The 15,277-nt window shown below is 39.4% G+C and overlaps 1 protein-coding gene across 5 annotated transcripts in view; it reads right to left on the minus strand.

Moving 5' to 3' along the window:
- Positions 1-15,277, minus strand: part of TRPS1 (transcriptional repressor GATA binding 1) — a 211,430-nt gene that overhangs the window by 176,331 nt on the left and 19,822 nt on the right. For 2 of the 5 annotated variants that reach the window (XM_085311024.1, XM_085310697.1), the window contains exons 1-2: positions 7,374-7,418; positions 1,778-1,936 (exon numbers count right to left, since the gene is read on the minus strand). In XM_085311024.1, coding sequence (XP_085167150.1) covers positions 1,778-1,814 — 37 coding nt within the window. In that variant the 5' untranslated portion in view covers positions 1,815-1,936; positions 7,374-7,418. Of the gene's footprint in view, positions 1-1,777; positions 1,937-2,830; positions 2,855-3,899; positions 3,922-7,373; positions 7,419-15,277 lie in introns of those variants that run through there. The other 3 variants (XM_085310778.1, XM_085310860.1, XM_085310945.1) reach the window with 3 other exon arrangements.

Below are 15,277 nucleotides of genomic sequence, written 5' to 3' on the forward strand. Positions count from 1 at the left end.
TTCTGTGCTCTTATCTTTGCCAGTGCTGTATGCAGTGAGGGATGTTTCCTTTCACTGAATCGCATGTGGACTGGTGGCAGCAGATCGCAGCACCACATGCGAGAGCTGAGCTGCAGAACGAAGCCTGAGCCTCCCTTCCCAGGCCAGCCATGGCCGGGTGYGTGTGGAGATGCTACCTACTGCCCTGTGAATGGAGGAGCACCTGGAGATCTGGGAGCACCACTGATGTGCTCTCAGTGCCACTATATCCAGACCTTGAAAAGCTGAGAATGGCCTYCTCAAAACTGTGCTTTGAGAAGTACGGCCGGGGACGCAGGTTAAAAATAAATGAACTGGCGTCTGCACATCCTCTTATTTACATCTGCTCCACATGAAAGGGCACTGTATGCTATGTTGATAAAAACAGACAACTTCTTAGGGGAAGTGTTCAACTTGTGTCTTGGGTTGGCTCTGTTGTCTTTGTGGTTGAGCTGATCCACAGGCAGCATCGTCTACAGCGAGGCTGCTTTCACACAGAGAGCCAGCTCACATTACACAAATGTTGACACTCCGTGTGCTCTTAATAGGTTTCTTAAATGCCTACTGCGATTCCTTACTGTAGAAGGCATACATGCTTGGGAACCAAGTGCCTTCTCCTCTTTAATGTCAATCACACCTACCAGTATGCACTGAATTTCACTTTTTTTTCCCTCGCTAACTTGAACTATGAAGTCACTCAGAACTAAGAGAAAAAGAAGATTTCCTGCGGTAATAATAGAATTGTTCAGTACAAACTCAGCCCATCAAAAGCACATACACAGGTATACAGTTCAAGGCATAGAGACCGGCCTCAGCCTTTTAACATTACTGTTCTTCTGTGGAGCTTCAGGAATCTTCTTGGTTAACATACACTAAAAATATGGGTGAGCGTATCTGGTAGGTGTTCACCTAAGTCTGTATTTTTCTTCTTGTAATCTGGTTACACATCCCAAACCATACAATTCATGGCAGTTAGCGGATAGAGAAAGGAGTCTTCAGAAATCAAGAAAGGAAATATCATGGTTGTTACTTCAGTCAGAATTAAAAAAGACTATATGCRATGTTTTAAAATGTTTTTGTTACAGATATTTTTGGCAGATAAAGGAAGTTTAGAGACAATTTGCTACCTTCATGGCAACTGATAGAAGAAAATCAGAGAGAAAGACAGAAAAAGAAATCCCTATAAAGCAAAGTAAAGAAAAATGTAGAATGTATACAGTGTAACTAGACAGTATTCCAGATCTAGATACTTCAGTTCAAGTTCTCCTGATACGTCTGTGGGTCTGCGTKTAAACAGAATAAAAATCTCATATTTGCCTAATGGAACTTTTCAATGAGGTATTCTACAGTTGGGGAAAGAAAGGAAAGAAGATAACATTCATTTAAATACCAAAACTTTCTTAAGTTGAATTTAAAAGTATCTTCACCCCTTTTTCACTCTATTTTTTGAAAAAYCATCTGTCATTTATTTGTTTGATATCCACTCAATGGGACAGTAAGAAAAGACACAGTGGGTTTTTTTGTCACTGGAATTCCACCACTATCATTTTTCAGAGACACATTATGTAAATAAAACTACATTTGCAATACTCCTAAATCGAAGAAACCATTCCCTCACAAGTCATAAGTTAGATATTGAAAGAATATAGCCACTCTGAAATTATTATCTCTAAGACAAATAACAGATTGCACAATGTTTTATTGTGTGCCAAGAACGTTTTCAGTTAACAATTTCACTTGAAAAAAATGGATCACATACTTGTAAAATCATACCCAGCATTGACTTCATAAGGCATGTGGCTTTAGAGTGCTTTTTACAATTATTAATTCTATTAGTCAACTAGCAGGCGGGCTAATGCAATTGTCTTAGAAGATGCACGGAAGACACAGAAGACATTTTGAGAGCTGATCTGTATATCTGCAAAACAGAACAAAAGAAAAGGTTTTCCTTCCTAAATTATGCATTCACAGTATGCTTTTTTAACTAAAAACATTATTATTCCTATTTTAYATTCACATGCATCTATTAGTGGGCACTATACAGAGAGCCCCTGTTCTCTGCTTCAGTCAAGCACAAGAAATGTTATGTCCCTTTCTGCAGACACATGTGCAAATGCACACACACATACACACACACACACACATAGAGAAAGAGAGACAAAAATTATTTCAGATGTGAGGTTCACAAAAAAAAAAAAAAAAGTTTAAAGTAAGCATGGAAACCTAGCTGGATAAAAGCTGGGGGACAAGGCAAGAGGGGAGCACCTTAAAAATCCATATATAGGTATTGCGCTTTGTACAGAACTGAACTGGCCTAAGGGGACTGATAACGGCATACAAATAACCTGTTCAAATCCCGGCTCTGCTGTCAGCAATTGAAAGTTATCATCTGTTGGCTGCCTYGTATCCCTCTTAAAATGAATTTAGTGGTATCAGTTCAGTTGTTAGTGGGCACGTATCCACATCTCAAAAACACCATCACAGTAATAAGCAAGTTTGGTAGCTGTTTAGCAAAGAGGCCAAGGGCTGATCACACATGGGGCCTGAACTATCTTTTCATCACTGGAAATGGTGACTTTTCAAAAGAGAAGAAGAATTACGAAGCCTGGTGCAAACAAAACGACTTCCTGAGCTCAGGGAACGCCTCAGCAAAAGACAGGCTGCAGAACCCATCCTTGGTTTCTATAATCCAGGGGGTTTAGTATTGTATTTTCATTAGGTTGCCATTAGCTTTAAAACATGTAGGTTTGTTTTACATGATATGATCACCCTCAAATACTTTAATGTGGAAATAATAACAGCAGTTACGCACCACTTCCCTCAAAAACAGACAGGGTGACTCTGCGCGATCCACCTAACTGGAGGACGCAAGCTCTTCTGGCCAGCAGCTGCCCACATCAGCGAATCCCTGGAAGCAGAAGGTGGAAGCTCCTGCTAAAATCAGCCTGTCACTCAAGGATAACGAATTACCATAGTGACTCCAGTATTCTCTTGTAAAATAGGAAGGGCAAGTCCTGATAATCGATGGCTCCTTATGCCTGGTGAAGATGCTGGCTAATTATCTGCTGATCACCAGCTCTCACAATGGGTCACTGTTGCCCCTCATTATTTTTATTGAAAGTGGTGATTTGTCATCAAAGCCTACTGCAAGAATAAGCTAATTGCTTTATGCTTGTGCGGCAGGTTTAGGCCAGGTCTTAGTCATGGGCTTTTTTTTAACAGAATAACACATTTAGAAAGATGTCTGAACTTTGTGATACGCCACTGACTAATGTTTGCACAAGTAGATGCACAAGCAGACAAACAGCAAATTGAGCCAAAGGTCTCTGAACACTGATGTTATCCATGAATACACTGCAGCAACAAAAAGTTAAATGAAAATACACATTTATGCTYGACATGCTGAAGTAGGATCTCTTTGTTAAGGGATAGTAAAATTAATACTTATACACTCATATATATTRCACACCCACACACAAACATATCATGCACATACTGCACTTAAACATCAATAATTTTTGCCAGAATAATGCAGCAAAAAAATCATTAACTCTTGCTGTCTCAGCTTAATAGATGTCTAATACTTACCTATCTCACAGGAGTGTTGTGAGGCTTAATTAATTAGTGACTGTAAAGCACTTTGTGATCCTCTAATGAAAGGTGTTACATAGCACAAAGTATTATTAAAATCATCAGGACCACAAAAAAAGCCCTGTGGAATTTCAGCCTACACTGTCTGTTGGGGTTGGGAGTGATCTTATTATTAAAAAGAGACCATCAGTCTAATTTTCATAATTTTTTTCAAGATCTTTTTTCCCCCTTTACTGTTGTGATAGCATGTTAGAAGCTAGAAATTTAATCTTATCATCTTAATAACATACATTCACGTAGTTTGTTACTGCAGGGCTACAGAAGAGAACAGGGCTTTTGGCACTCATCTGGCTTTCCCTTTTAAGAAAAAAAAATGGAGAGACTTATTTTGACACCTTCCCACACTCCACCCCATCAGGACAGCTGATCATGTGAGATCTCAGGATATTCACTATAGCTGCACGAGAAAACACTGCTACGGTTATAATTTCTCTCTTTTTTTTTTCTTTTTCTTTCACAGCAAAAAAAAAAAAACAAGACACACAAAAAAACCCAGCTCATTACACATAAATATGCTACAAAGACTGTCTGCTGTACTTTAGACAAAAAAATCTCCTAAGTGTCCAAAGTGTCTGTCTCTCTCCAAGTGTATGAAGTCTGACACGATCTGAAGTCTTCCTACCTACATCTTCCCCACTCTTCCCTTATGTAATTATGAAGTAGTCATAATGCTCTAAAGCTAGAAAGTTCCCGTCTTGAGAGGGTAATTTTCTAGAAAACTGTTTTCAGGGAAAGCTCCCTCCCCTTGGCGCCCACTCTGCACCCAGCCCTCCGCAGCGGTCTGCCTCGGCTGGCCCAGATCTGTAGGGCGCAGAACAAGAAAGTCAACAAGCTAATCAGGACAACCCCAACTTCAAAGCCTGAATATGTTTTCTAATTTAAGTATTTCTCAGAAAAAAAAATCTGTTAAGTACACTGGATATTCCAGATGAAACTGCCCTACGCTGCCCTCATTTTTCAAATTTACAAATTTCAAATTTCGCTCCCAGCTTTACATTACAGGCAAGCCACCCCAAGACAAGGGAGACAACAGTACAGGAACGGCTAAAGCTCCCAGCTTTCCACCTCCTTCATGAATGCTTTAACAACGAAATAGCAAGAAACAAGTGTACAAAGATTACACCAGATCCAACACCGGCCACCTTCAGCCATGACACAGAGCTGGAAGCAGTCATACACTACATTTCTTTCCCAGCTTTGCCTTATGGTTCTCAGAGCAAGCATCGCTGGGAACAGCTGGCATGTGGTCTTGCTGGGCAAGGAGGAGAACACTAGACACTTTTTTGTAAGGAACTCAAGAATCAGGCCTTAACCAAGGGAGGGCAGAATAAACTGAATTACAAGCAACTCGCTCCTCAACAAGACTACTCCCCCCTCTGTGCAACATCTTCTCCAAGCGCACTGCACAAGAAGGCTCTAAGATGAGCAACGTCTCAGCTCTAAGAAAATTGGTAGACTAATAACAAAGTCCTTTTTAAGCTCTACACATTTTTGTACAAACCATACAGCTGAATGGTCAATCCTCACTGCATACGATGGCTTAAGAGTAGAGCAGGTCTCCTCGCATTAGTAAAATCTGGCAGACAGATCAGACATTTTGTTTGGTAAAAATGTATCTACTTGATATTCCAGCCTGCCTGCTCCACTGAAATCAGGATAGCTTAATCAGTCTAGAAAACRCAAGGAAATATTCATGCCTTATACATTTTACAGACAGAAGAGTGCTAAAGCAAAAAGGCAAAATGCTATTGTTTGCACCCCCTTCTCTTCCACTTCTGCATTTTCAGACTCTCCAGTTTAGTCTCTGRCCACCAATTTACCAAAAGCTTTTTGCAAATTTTTTTATGACAAAGAGGCAAGTGAAAAAAAAAAGAGACATTCAGTCATGCTCATTCCTATTTAAATTTACTTTCCCAACATTGACCATTCTCAGATCTCTAAAGGTGCACTTTTGGACTTCTTAAATCCTATTGAGACAGAAAATGTCATCACTCTCAAACAACTCTCAGCAAATAAATCGCTTACTAATTCACATCAAATTAATTCAAAACTATATTTTCTATTACCATATGCTTCAGAGCACAGTACATATTAGTAGTCATGTAACCACTGGAATAAATCTAACCTTTTCTACAGACTAAAGTAGATAACTTGCTCATTTTAGAGMGTTTAGGAGTCACATTTCAAAATAGATTGTTTGAACCTACTTACAGGCACTTATTTCATTTTAAGCTCACTGCCAGGTAATCATGCAGTCACTTTCAGAAGAAACTGAAGTCGAAAGGTGATTTGCCTGGAGAAGCCATGTGGGATGGACTATTATGGGATCTCTCAACCAAAATCAGAGATCCAAAACTGCTTCTTTTATCATGGTGCTTGACCACCCCAACTTGCTGCTGGCTTGTTACAGAAGTTTTCCTCCTACCCCTACCAGACCTCCATGGTCATTCAGTCCTACAACAGGGGAGCATAAGAAGGCAAAGATTGTTTTCCCCTGGCTTCTAATCAAGCATCTAAAAATACTCTATAAACATAACAACCTATTAAACTTCAAAGAACCTAGTGAAACAGGAAAATTATTGTTACTGCCATTTTACAGATGAATAAAATGATCTACAGAGAGATACAAAAATATGTTCAAGGTTAYACGCAGGCAAGTTCTTTGCAAGCAACTGAATCTAGTTTATCTCGACTTCCAGGGCCATTTCCCTCTCGTATATGTACTTCAGTGGACAGAGCATCAACCTAGTGTTTGGTAAAAGGCCAAGATCTTTTTTTTAACAAGGTACAGAAAGAGTACCTTGTGCAAAAGTCTAAATGCTACAATTTATCATGACAGTTATGAGATAAGCTGACATTTTATTTGTATGTAAATTAGTCTCCAAAATAGCATAAAAAGGCCACACTTTCACGAATATTGTGCCTTTGCTTCTCTGTCCTGCATGTATCTAAACTCAGTTTTGTGTAGTAAAGGTAGTTTAAGTTTTACRCATTGGTGCTGCTTTGTATACTCCCGATCTGTTGTTATTGTGCTGCAGAGAGAATCCAGCTTGATTTGCTTACTGCAATCAAATAACTCATTTATTCCAGTACTGACACCTCCTATGAGAGACACTGCCTCACCATCCTTACTGAATTTTCTGGTAATTCTATTAATTTGATATGGTTCCACTTTGTAGGATTGTAGAGCATTCTGCATTAGATCAGGCCACAGGTTCACTTAGTCTGGTATTCTGGCCTGGACAGTGGCCAACACCAGATGCTTCCAAGAAGGTTGAACTGCYGTTGGACAGATGCAGAATCACCTACCTTTGTGAAAAATAAATCCCTCCTAATCCTCAACACTTAGACAGTGGCTTACCTTCTAAAGTGTGAAGCTTTTATATTCCTCAACTATCTCTTACTTATGTTCCACAAGTTGTTGTTACATAAGTCCATATATCCCTGCTTCTCATAAAAGTGTCCAATATCTATTTGAACATTATGATGATCCTAGTATCAGTGATATCTTGTAGCTATCGGTTTTACAGTCTAACTATGAACTGATCAAAGCAAATATCTGCAGCATTTTGAATTTGCTGCTTTTCACTGGAGYGGCACTGTCCCTCAATCTTGCAACTGAAGATCCTCCAGGCTGTTGGTAGGTCTGTCACACCCCCCCTACTCATCCAGTCTTCGTGGTAAACCACCAGTGACTATCCTACCTCTTCCTCTAGGTGTGGCGATCTCATCTGCTTCAACGTCTTTTCAGCCAGAGAGTCAACTAGAGTTCTTTTTAATCCAAATGTCCTTTGAAGACAATGAGAGCTTAGGGTTTGCAAGTGACTCAGAACTGAATCTCAGCTGAGTGTTTTGGCAACAGCAAGCATGGCGCCATGCTGAGATGAAGAGGAAAGAACGAAGGTGACCTCCCAGTTCGGAGGCAGTAGCAATCAGGCAGGGATACAGGTGACTCGTTTGTTCTGTTGCATTAAGTATACAGTGAGCTGAGCCTCTTTCCCTTGAAGCTAATGGCAAAAGCCCCACTGACTTTGAGAGAGGCACAACTCAGACGTACGGTTACTTTCTGCTAGATGAGATCTGTTGTATTAGAAAAAAGCATCAAAGTTACTTTGCCCAAAACTTCAGTCAAATGCAAGCAAAAAATATTAGGGAGAAGGGGAGCAGATGGAACAGAAAAAAGAAGATGGTTTTGGCTGGCATTCCAGAAAACTTCAAAAGTAGAGGCGGACAAAACAGCTGAAACAAGGCTGAAATTTTAGATGGATCAAAAGTAAAAAAAGGGTAAGAAGGAAGAAGACTAGAGGCTGGAATAGCAATAACAACAGCAACATTAAAACACCACCTGAAAGAGCACTATTGCAGAATTTTTCCAGCCAGGTTAGAAACAAGATGAACACAAGTCTTTTTTTTTTTTTTTTTTTTGGAAACTTTCGGCACGGATTTTTTGACACAAGTCATATGGGTAAGACAGGGCAACCGAGGGCACCAGGAGTTGAGCTCACTTACATCAAAGCAGACTTTGGCTTTGGGTACCTATCCTAGTAGGTAACCTGGCTAGCTACTATTGCTCCACGCTTTTAAATTTCCATATATTAGCATATATTGCTGACATTATTAAATCCAAAGTTATTTGGATGTTTTGATCAGCAAATTGAATCTTGAGTCTATATATGATGTACCTATATTCACATAAAGTTTATAAAACTATTATATTCTCCTATTCTAACTCTTCTTCCCAACATGCTGTGAGTTTCCATATATCCCACAGCCACACATTCCAAACACRAACTATTTTATTTAGTAATATACTCAAGAATTTAGATAAAAAGTAATAGAAAATGTTTGGCAATCTCTATATAAACAATTTCTATACATTTGGGTTGAATCATCCAGTAAACTCTCATCTTGATATGCCTGTGACAGATAATTATGCCCTCTTGTCTTGGAGGTCAGGATGCAGGGGGATCCATACTGCAAACTCTTACACTCTTTACATCTATTGCAAAAATTAACATCACATTAAATAAAAGCAAGTCAGATTTTGGCACCGATTTTCCACTCGGCACAAATAACCCCACTCTCCATTGTGAATAGCGGAGAAACAACAGCAGTGGCAACTACAACAAAAGAGTGGATTGTGTGTTCCCTACACAAAACAGAAAGCTGTGCCTATTCAAGAAATCTTGGCCATTTGTCAGAAATTAGAGAGCTGACGTTGGAACCCAGTATTAGCACCAGCCAAAGCAGTGGTGAACTACCTTGTGTTTGAAATCATCCCTATTAACTAGCAAAGAATCTCTACTGTATCATACAGTCCTCATGCTAACGAAGAAACACAGAGCCACCTTCTTAAAAAAAAAAAAAAAGAAAGAAAGAAAATAAATAAAGGTCAAAGTAACTGAAAATAGAATCACTGTGAAGGGTCTATCATTTGCCCCTTTTCTCTCTCTTTTATGTTACTTTTTAAGTTGAGGAACTAAGTAAAAACACTGATGGAAAAAACTCTTGCAATGCATTCAGTGTAATGATTTGTTATGAAACTGCTTCAAAACAGAAAATTGCTTTTGAGATGACCGTAAGAATCAAATACAGCCTATGTATTCACTACAGGAGTCATTCCTATTTAACGCCTTTCAACGGCGGTGGGAGATGCGGACGAGGGGTGCAGAATAAGGAGACTCCTCGAGACTCTGCTGACGAGACTCTGCAGCGGCTTCCCGCAGCGCGCGCTGGTGTCCCTTCAGCACTGGCAAGGGACGCCAGTTGCCGCCTGTTGACTGCTGGATGAATATATATAGTGCGAACAATGCTGTTCCTGAATCAGTTTTTGCCCAACTCCCACATAAACTTTCCATGGGAAAATCTCATAATGCCTGCATAAGTGATTTTATAAATCTAGCTTTCAGCTTTTGATAGAAGATTTCTTACTCTACTGGCTTTGATTCTTTATTGCATGATGAGGTAGTGCCAAAAGCCCTCACATTAGCCTCTACCATACAGACATCGGAAATTTAATTTAAACCTTGGAAATTTGCCAAGATCATAAAGTACATACAAAAATTGATTTTTTTCTGAGCGCTAAATATGTGATTTCCACAAATGCAAGGACAACACAGGTTGCAGAATCCACACATGGTGATATATAGACGGAAACTGTAACTCTAGCTAGTCAATACTGACAGGAGGTGAGTAGAAATCTGCAGTCTGCAGAGAATAAACAAAAGTGGACAGTAGTTTTTCCCCACGGAAAATACATTTTCAAACAAGTCAAACATTAGCTATATCTGGTTTCCATTAACAACACATCTATATGCTCCTTTAGAAATTTTTTTTTCTAAAAAAATAATTTAAATAGAGGTATAGCCACAGATTACACCAATACTTCCACTCTCAAAAATCCCCTATACACAAGAGAGCCTTACCACATATTTTCTGTCTTCCTCCTCAGAGCTGCCTTCTTACCACCTCAATGCCCAATCTGGTATCTCACCTGTTTTAAGAAGTATCCAGTAATGATGTAGGGCTGATTTGCTGCACTGAGATACATCCCACAAGAGACAGAAAGCCTTCTCTGTGTTTTCACTTACAAAGAAAGCAACTTATTAAAGCAATTTCTGGGTTCATCGGCATCTCTGAGTCTAAAAAAAGTCCCAAAATTATTTGCAGAGGCTACAACAGCACCTTCTTTGAAGTAATGCTGCAACTTGTGCAAAGGAATTTGGGATGTACCTGAGATCTGAAGGTGTGGGCTACAAATTAACCTAGCCAATTAGGTGGAGAAGCTGAGAGTCCAACACAGATGGGGCAAGATAACCACAACTGAATAAAAGGACTGGCAAATGCAAGCCAGTTGGCTGAGTACAGATCGTGTCATCCTGCTCAGCGAGCTGCGGGCCAATCAATAATCTGTTGCTGTTTTCTTTCTCCACGCCAATCAATCCGAGCTAGGGCTGCTTCTAATTTTCCAATCTAGGAACAGCTTCAGAACATCCCCAATTGTTATTTAAAACAACCCAAGAGATAAATGTTTCATCTACACATCAGTGTGCAGATTCTTCCCAAAATGGGACTAGTCAAGAGTAAGTAATTACTCCTGTAATAGCTTGATCTGATAAACCACAAGACATAAGGCTGGAAAAGTGATCTTTGTACCATTAGCAATCAGGAGAGAATCCAGCTTCTAAAATTACTTGATTAACTGATACAGGACCTGAAAACTGTGATATTGCTGCAGAGAATGTTTCACAATAGTTATAGTCATTTTTTAGGGATTAGCATTGGCTATAAATTTCTTATCCCTTGAAATCTGGTACAACTGGATTTATGCTAAAAAGATGCCTCACTTTACAAGAAGACAGAGATGAAATCAGAGCCAATTAAATTTAAGCATCTCCTAAACAATTCTTTTGTTAAGCAGTATGTATTGAGAGAATACATGACAGGAATTGGAAATGATCTTCATAACTTGTCCAAGGTTTCTCTTCTTGTGAGTAATGAGAACAGCCCAAGATCATGCTGATAAAAAATCTTAATGTTGTAAGACATTCTTATAACCATTTATATGTGGATAACAAGATGAGTGAATAGATGCATATAGGACATAAAGAACAGAGACTACAATAACCAGAAAGCTGTGTTATTTGTGAGCTAGTTAATACTTTCCCATCTTATTGTAACTTCAAGTTGTTGCAGCTCTGGGTCTTCTTCATATCTGGAATGACATCCAGCGCCTACCCGCAYGACACTTGGTCTTCATACATGTACAGTGGAAGCTACACACTCCTCCCATTATGCCTGCTCACAAGATGGCATGCTTGATTCACTTCAGTCCCTGAATTAGGACTTTATCATGCTCACAGCATTAAGGATAATTAAAGGTTAGGCACCAACCCAGTAGTGCTGTCACCGAACAGAGAGGACTCCACAAAAATGATGCCACTTCTTATTCTGCAGGTTTGCTTATGAAGTCATGACTGCAATACAGCGTACAGACAGAGCAACTAGTTTTAATTTCCTGAGCTGAGCTACTGGAAGCACTGGTGGCCTAGAAGTTGCAAATCCCAGAAGAAAAAACGCGGCTGGTTTAGCCCAAACTCAACTTTGCCTACCTAGAACAGTACTGACACCTGAGATAGTTAAAGAGTAGTTGTGTAATCTTACAGTATGCTGTAATCTAGGCAACGTACATACACTTGATGATTAGCCTGTAAAATTGCTAAAAATTACCATCTCCCTTGCTTCTTTCTAACAGCTTGACATATTGATGCCTAATGTCTCATTATGTTTCGATTTGAATCATGACGGTTAATCACTAGAAGTACAGGAAGAGAATTAGACATAAGATCTGAGGAAATTTGAGGATGCATTATAGATAGACTGGACTTTAGAAACTTCCTGAAAAAATAAAATAAACAACAAAAACCTGCAACAGATGTTCATATGAAATGCTGAGAAACAGCAAGGCTGCAGCAGGTAACAGAATAAAAAGATTAAATGCCACAGACCCAGTGGTTCACTTGCCTTGCGAGTTGAACAGATAGAGTTTCAAGACTTCTTTGGATTTTGATAAGTTTTTTAAAGAAATAAACTTTTTTTCTTTTTCTCCTCTTCTTAAAGACAGGTRTGGGCAATAGAAAAATAGGAAGAAGTTTGGCACACGTTGATTTTGATCACATTCATCGTAAAAAGTGTGACGAAGAAAAGAAAGATATGACTTGATTTTAGCTAAAGCAAGGATGTACAAAGTCTAGGACTTTATTTCATGTGGCAAGTACATACATTTAAGTGTACACGCAGGCCCCGAGAGCCAACTTTTGTCCTTCAGGACACACAACCAGCTACTAGTAAGTTCCTAAAAATCCTTACTTTCTGCCRTAAATTCACAGCCCCACAAAGTCAGTCCTTGAACAGGGCAAGAAGGAAGTTTGTGTCAGGCTGTTCTGGAGCTGGCATGCGAGCAYTGTAACTGAGATTCAAGAAGTGAGGAAACGCCAATGGTTTAGACGTCAAGAAGAGACCAAAGGAAGACCATTGTGCACGCTCGCAGCACCAGAGCAACGCTCTGCAAGCTGGAAGTAGTAAACCCACAAGRAAGCCCTAGACAGGAGACTCTCTTCACTGTCAGCTGAACTGCTTCCTGTAATTACAAATATTCAAAGGTTAAAGTGAGAAAATGATTAAAATGCACTGGCAGAAAATGAATTCTCAAATGAATACTCAACAATTAAGCAACAGTGTCTATCGGCACACGACACTTGAGCAACACCGCGCTCTTGAACCAGAGCGCCTGGCATTTACTTGGTTCGCTACCTGAGGAAAWCCGTGTGTAAATCTAAGCTGTGGGACACAGGACAATTTCCCGGCTCCCAGACAGAAATGCACACGCCAGCAACATCCTGACTACRTGTCAGAAAACCTGGTTTAGCACCATTTTCCTACACGCTTCAGACTCCACCAGTAGAAACACCAGCGAAGGGACGTCGGGAGCACCGCAGGCACCTCTGAGCAGATCAGGGTTGTGGTACCTGACCTTCAATTGCTCCTGCTGGCCTGTGAGTCCTATAAGCACTCTACATTTCAGCAATGTTGAAGAGAAGTTTTGTGCTCTGCTTTATACAGCCATTTTTTTCATTCTTTTCTTTTTCTTTTTCTTTTTTTTGCTTAACTGAAACATGAGATTATTAAAAGAAGGGAAGTTCTATGGCTAGATGGCAGGAAAGTGGCACCACACATCAGCCACTCCCAGTCCAACACAGCCATACCATGGCTACGTTCATACTGCTTTTTCAACGTTCACCAAGACGTGAGGCCTGGTCTTGCAGCCAAATGATAAGGCAAAGACTAAAACTTTACTACTGTATTCCCAAGTCACTTCTTTTCATTTGAACTAGTTCATCAYGGCCTAAAGCTTCATTTCAAACAGCTGCACCCTGGATGATCCAACAAGAAAAATACTCAAGTGAGTTTATGCAGAAAGTACAAAGGAAACTGGGTGACAACAAAGCTTCGCGTTATCTTCAAAAAGGAAGCACTGAGGTATCATACATAAAACTACTTTAAGTTGCATCATGATTTGGGATGAAAAATAATACAAAAGAGTGCATGTTTGGGAAYAACAGTCTCTGGGACTTTATCAGCTAGGAGTAATGTATTAAAAAAAAAAAAAAAAAGCTTGAAAGTTGATTACAGCTATAAAATGCACAGAAAAAGGCCTTATGATGTGCCAGGCAAATATTTAGAAGAAGTAGGTATGTATTAATGTCATTATGTACGTCCCTGATGACACTGCATTAAGAACACTATTTATGATGTTCAGAAAAGATTAATTTTAACTGAAATTAATGAAGATAGGGAAAATGGGGCTGTCCTCTATATAAATATTCTAAGTGCAGCTCATTTAGGCTAGCAACACAATTACTAGCAGCAGGTAAACAGTAGGGAGGGAAGAGCTTAGGATCATGTTGGCAGAAGAACAAATAGACTATCCGCGGTTAAATTTGGGCTGAAAATGAGAGAAAGGGCTTTAACTGACAAAAACGTGAGGTTATGAAATATCCTTCTATCATATGCAGTCAGGGCAAAAGAAATAATAATAATAAAAAAGAAAGCTAATTTTAGGATAAAGGTGAGTGTTTTTATAAAAGGGATTATATAATGTGGTTGATGTTCAGAGAATTGCCCACTGTACAGAATTTCCACAAAACTTTAAGACAATACACACTAATCCACTTCTTCACAGTATGTAGAGCCTCATCATTTCTCCCTAAAATATATATATGACAAGGACACCTTTTCCTCAGAAATAAGCAAACAAAAAGCAAATCTTTTTCCCTATGCCTTTCTAAAAATGTATTTATTTTCATCGTGACTTTCTGAATTTCCATTGAAGCAAATAATCTTAAAATGGTAAGTCTCTCCTCCTCCAGAAGAAATACAAGACACAGAATGTGTTACTTGCACAGAAGGAAGCAGTTGTAMCATTACCAGTATCACACTGAAAGCGTTTTCAAAAAAGAGGCACTTTTAGACTTATTAACTGTCTGTCTGACTGATATAGAATCTGACTGATAYAGAATAGTGAGACTATGACACAGCCTGCACAGGCTTTGAACATTTCTTTCTACATTTTTAAGGCAATTTAGTCATGAACAAGGCAATAAGAAGGCAACTCTTTGGTCCTCYGCTTAGATGCCCAGAAAAGGTATCATGAACTGCAGTAATCCAGGGTTCCCCATCCTGCCCTGTCAAGACATCCGACCAGAGCTACATTTAACAATGAAAAAACCCAGATAAAGTAAATGCAAATTCAGTAGCTTATATACAGATCCTGAGTGTGACAGAGATGGAGATGTAAATACATTTAGACAGAGCACAGGCAGTTTCAGACTACTTCCCCATTCCAAAGGCCACGAAAACTACTGGCTGTTGGTCACCAAAAAAMCGAACTGCTGTTCTGCCAAAGACATAGAGCTTGCTGCAACGCTGAATGCTACAGTTTTCAACTGAATTTAATCCATTTGGATGAGATCAAGCACATAAAAGGTGATGTCTACTGCTGATCTTACTGAATAAAASAGAAACTTTTGCTCTGAGTTCAAAGGGGACA

The sequence above is a fragment of the Rhea americana genome, unplaced genomic scaffold, assembly GCF_003343005.1.
Source record: "Rhea americana isolate MKP2758 unplaced genomic scaffold, rheAme1 scaffold_0, whole genome shotgun sequence".
Classification (NCBI taxonomy): domain Eukaryota; kingdom Metazoa; phylum Chordata; class Aves; order Rheiformes; family Rheidae; genus Rhea; species Rhea americana.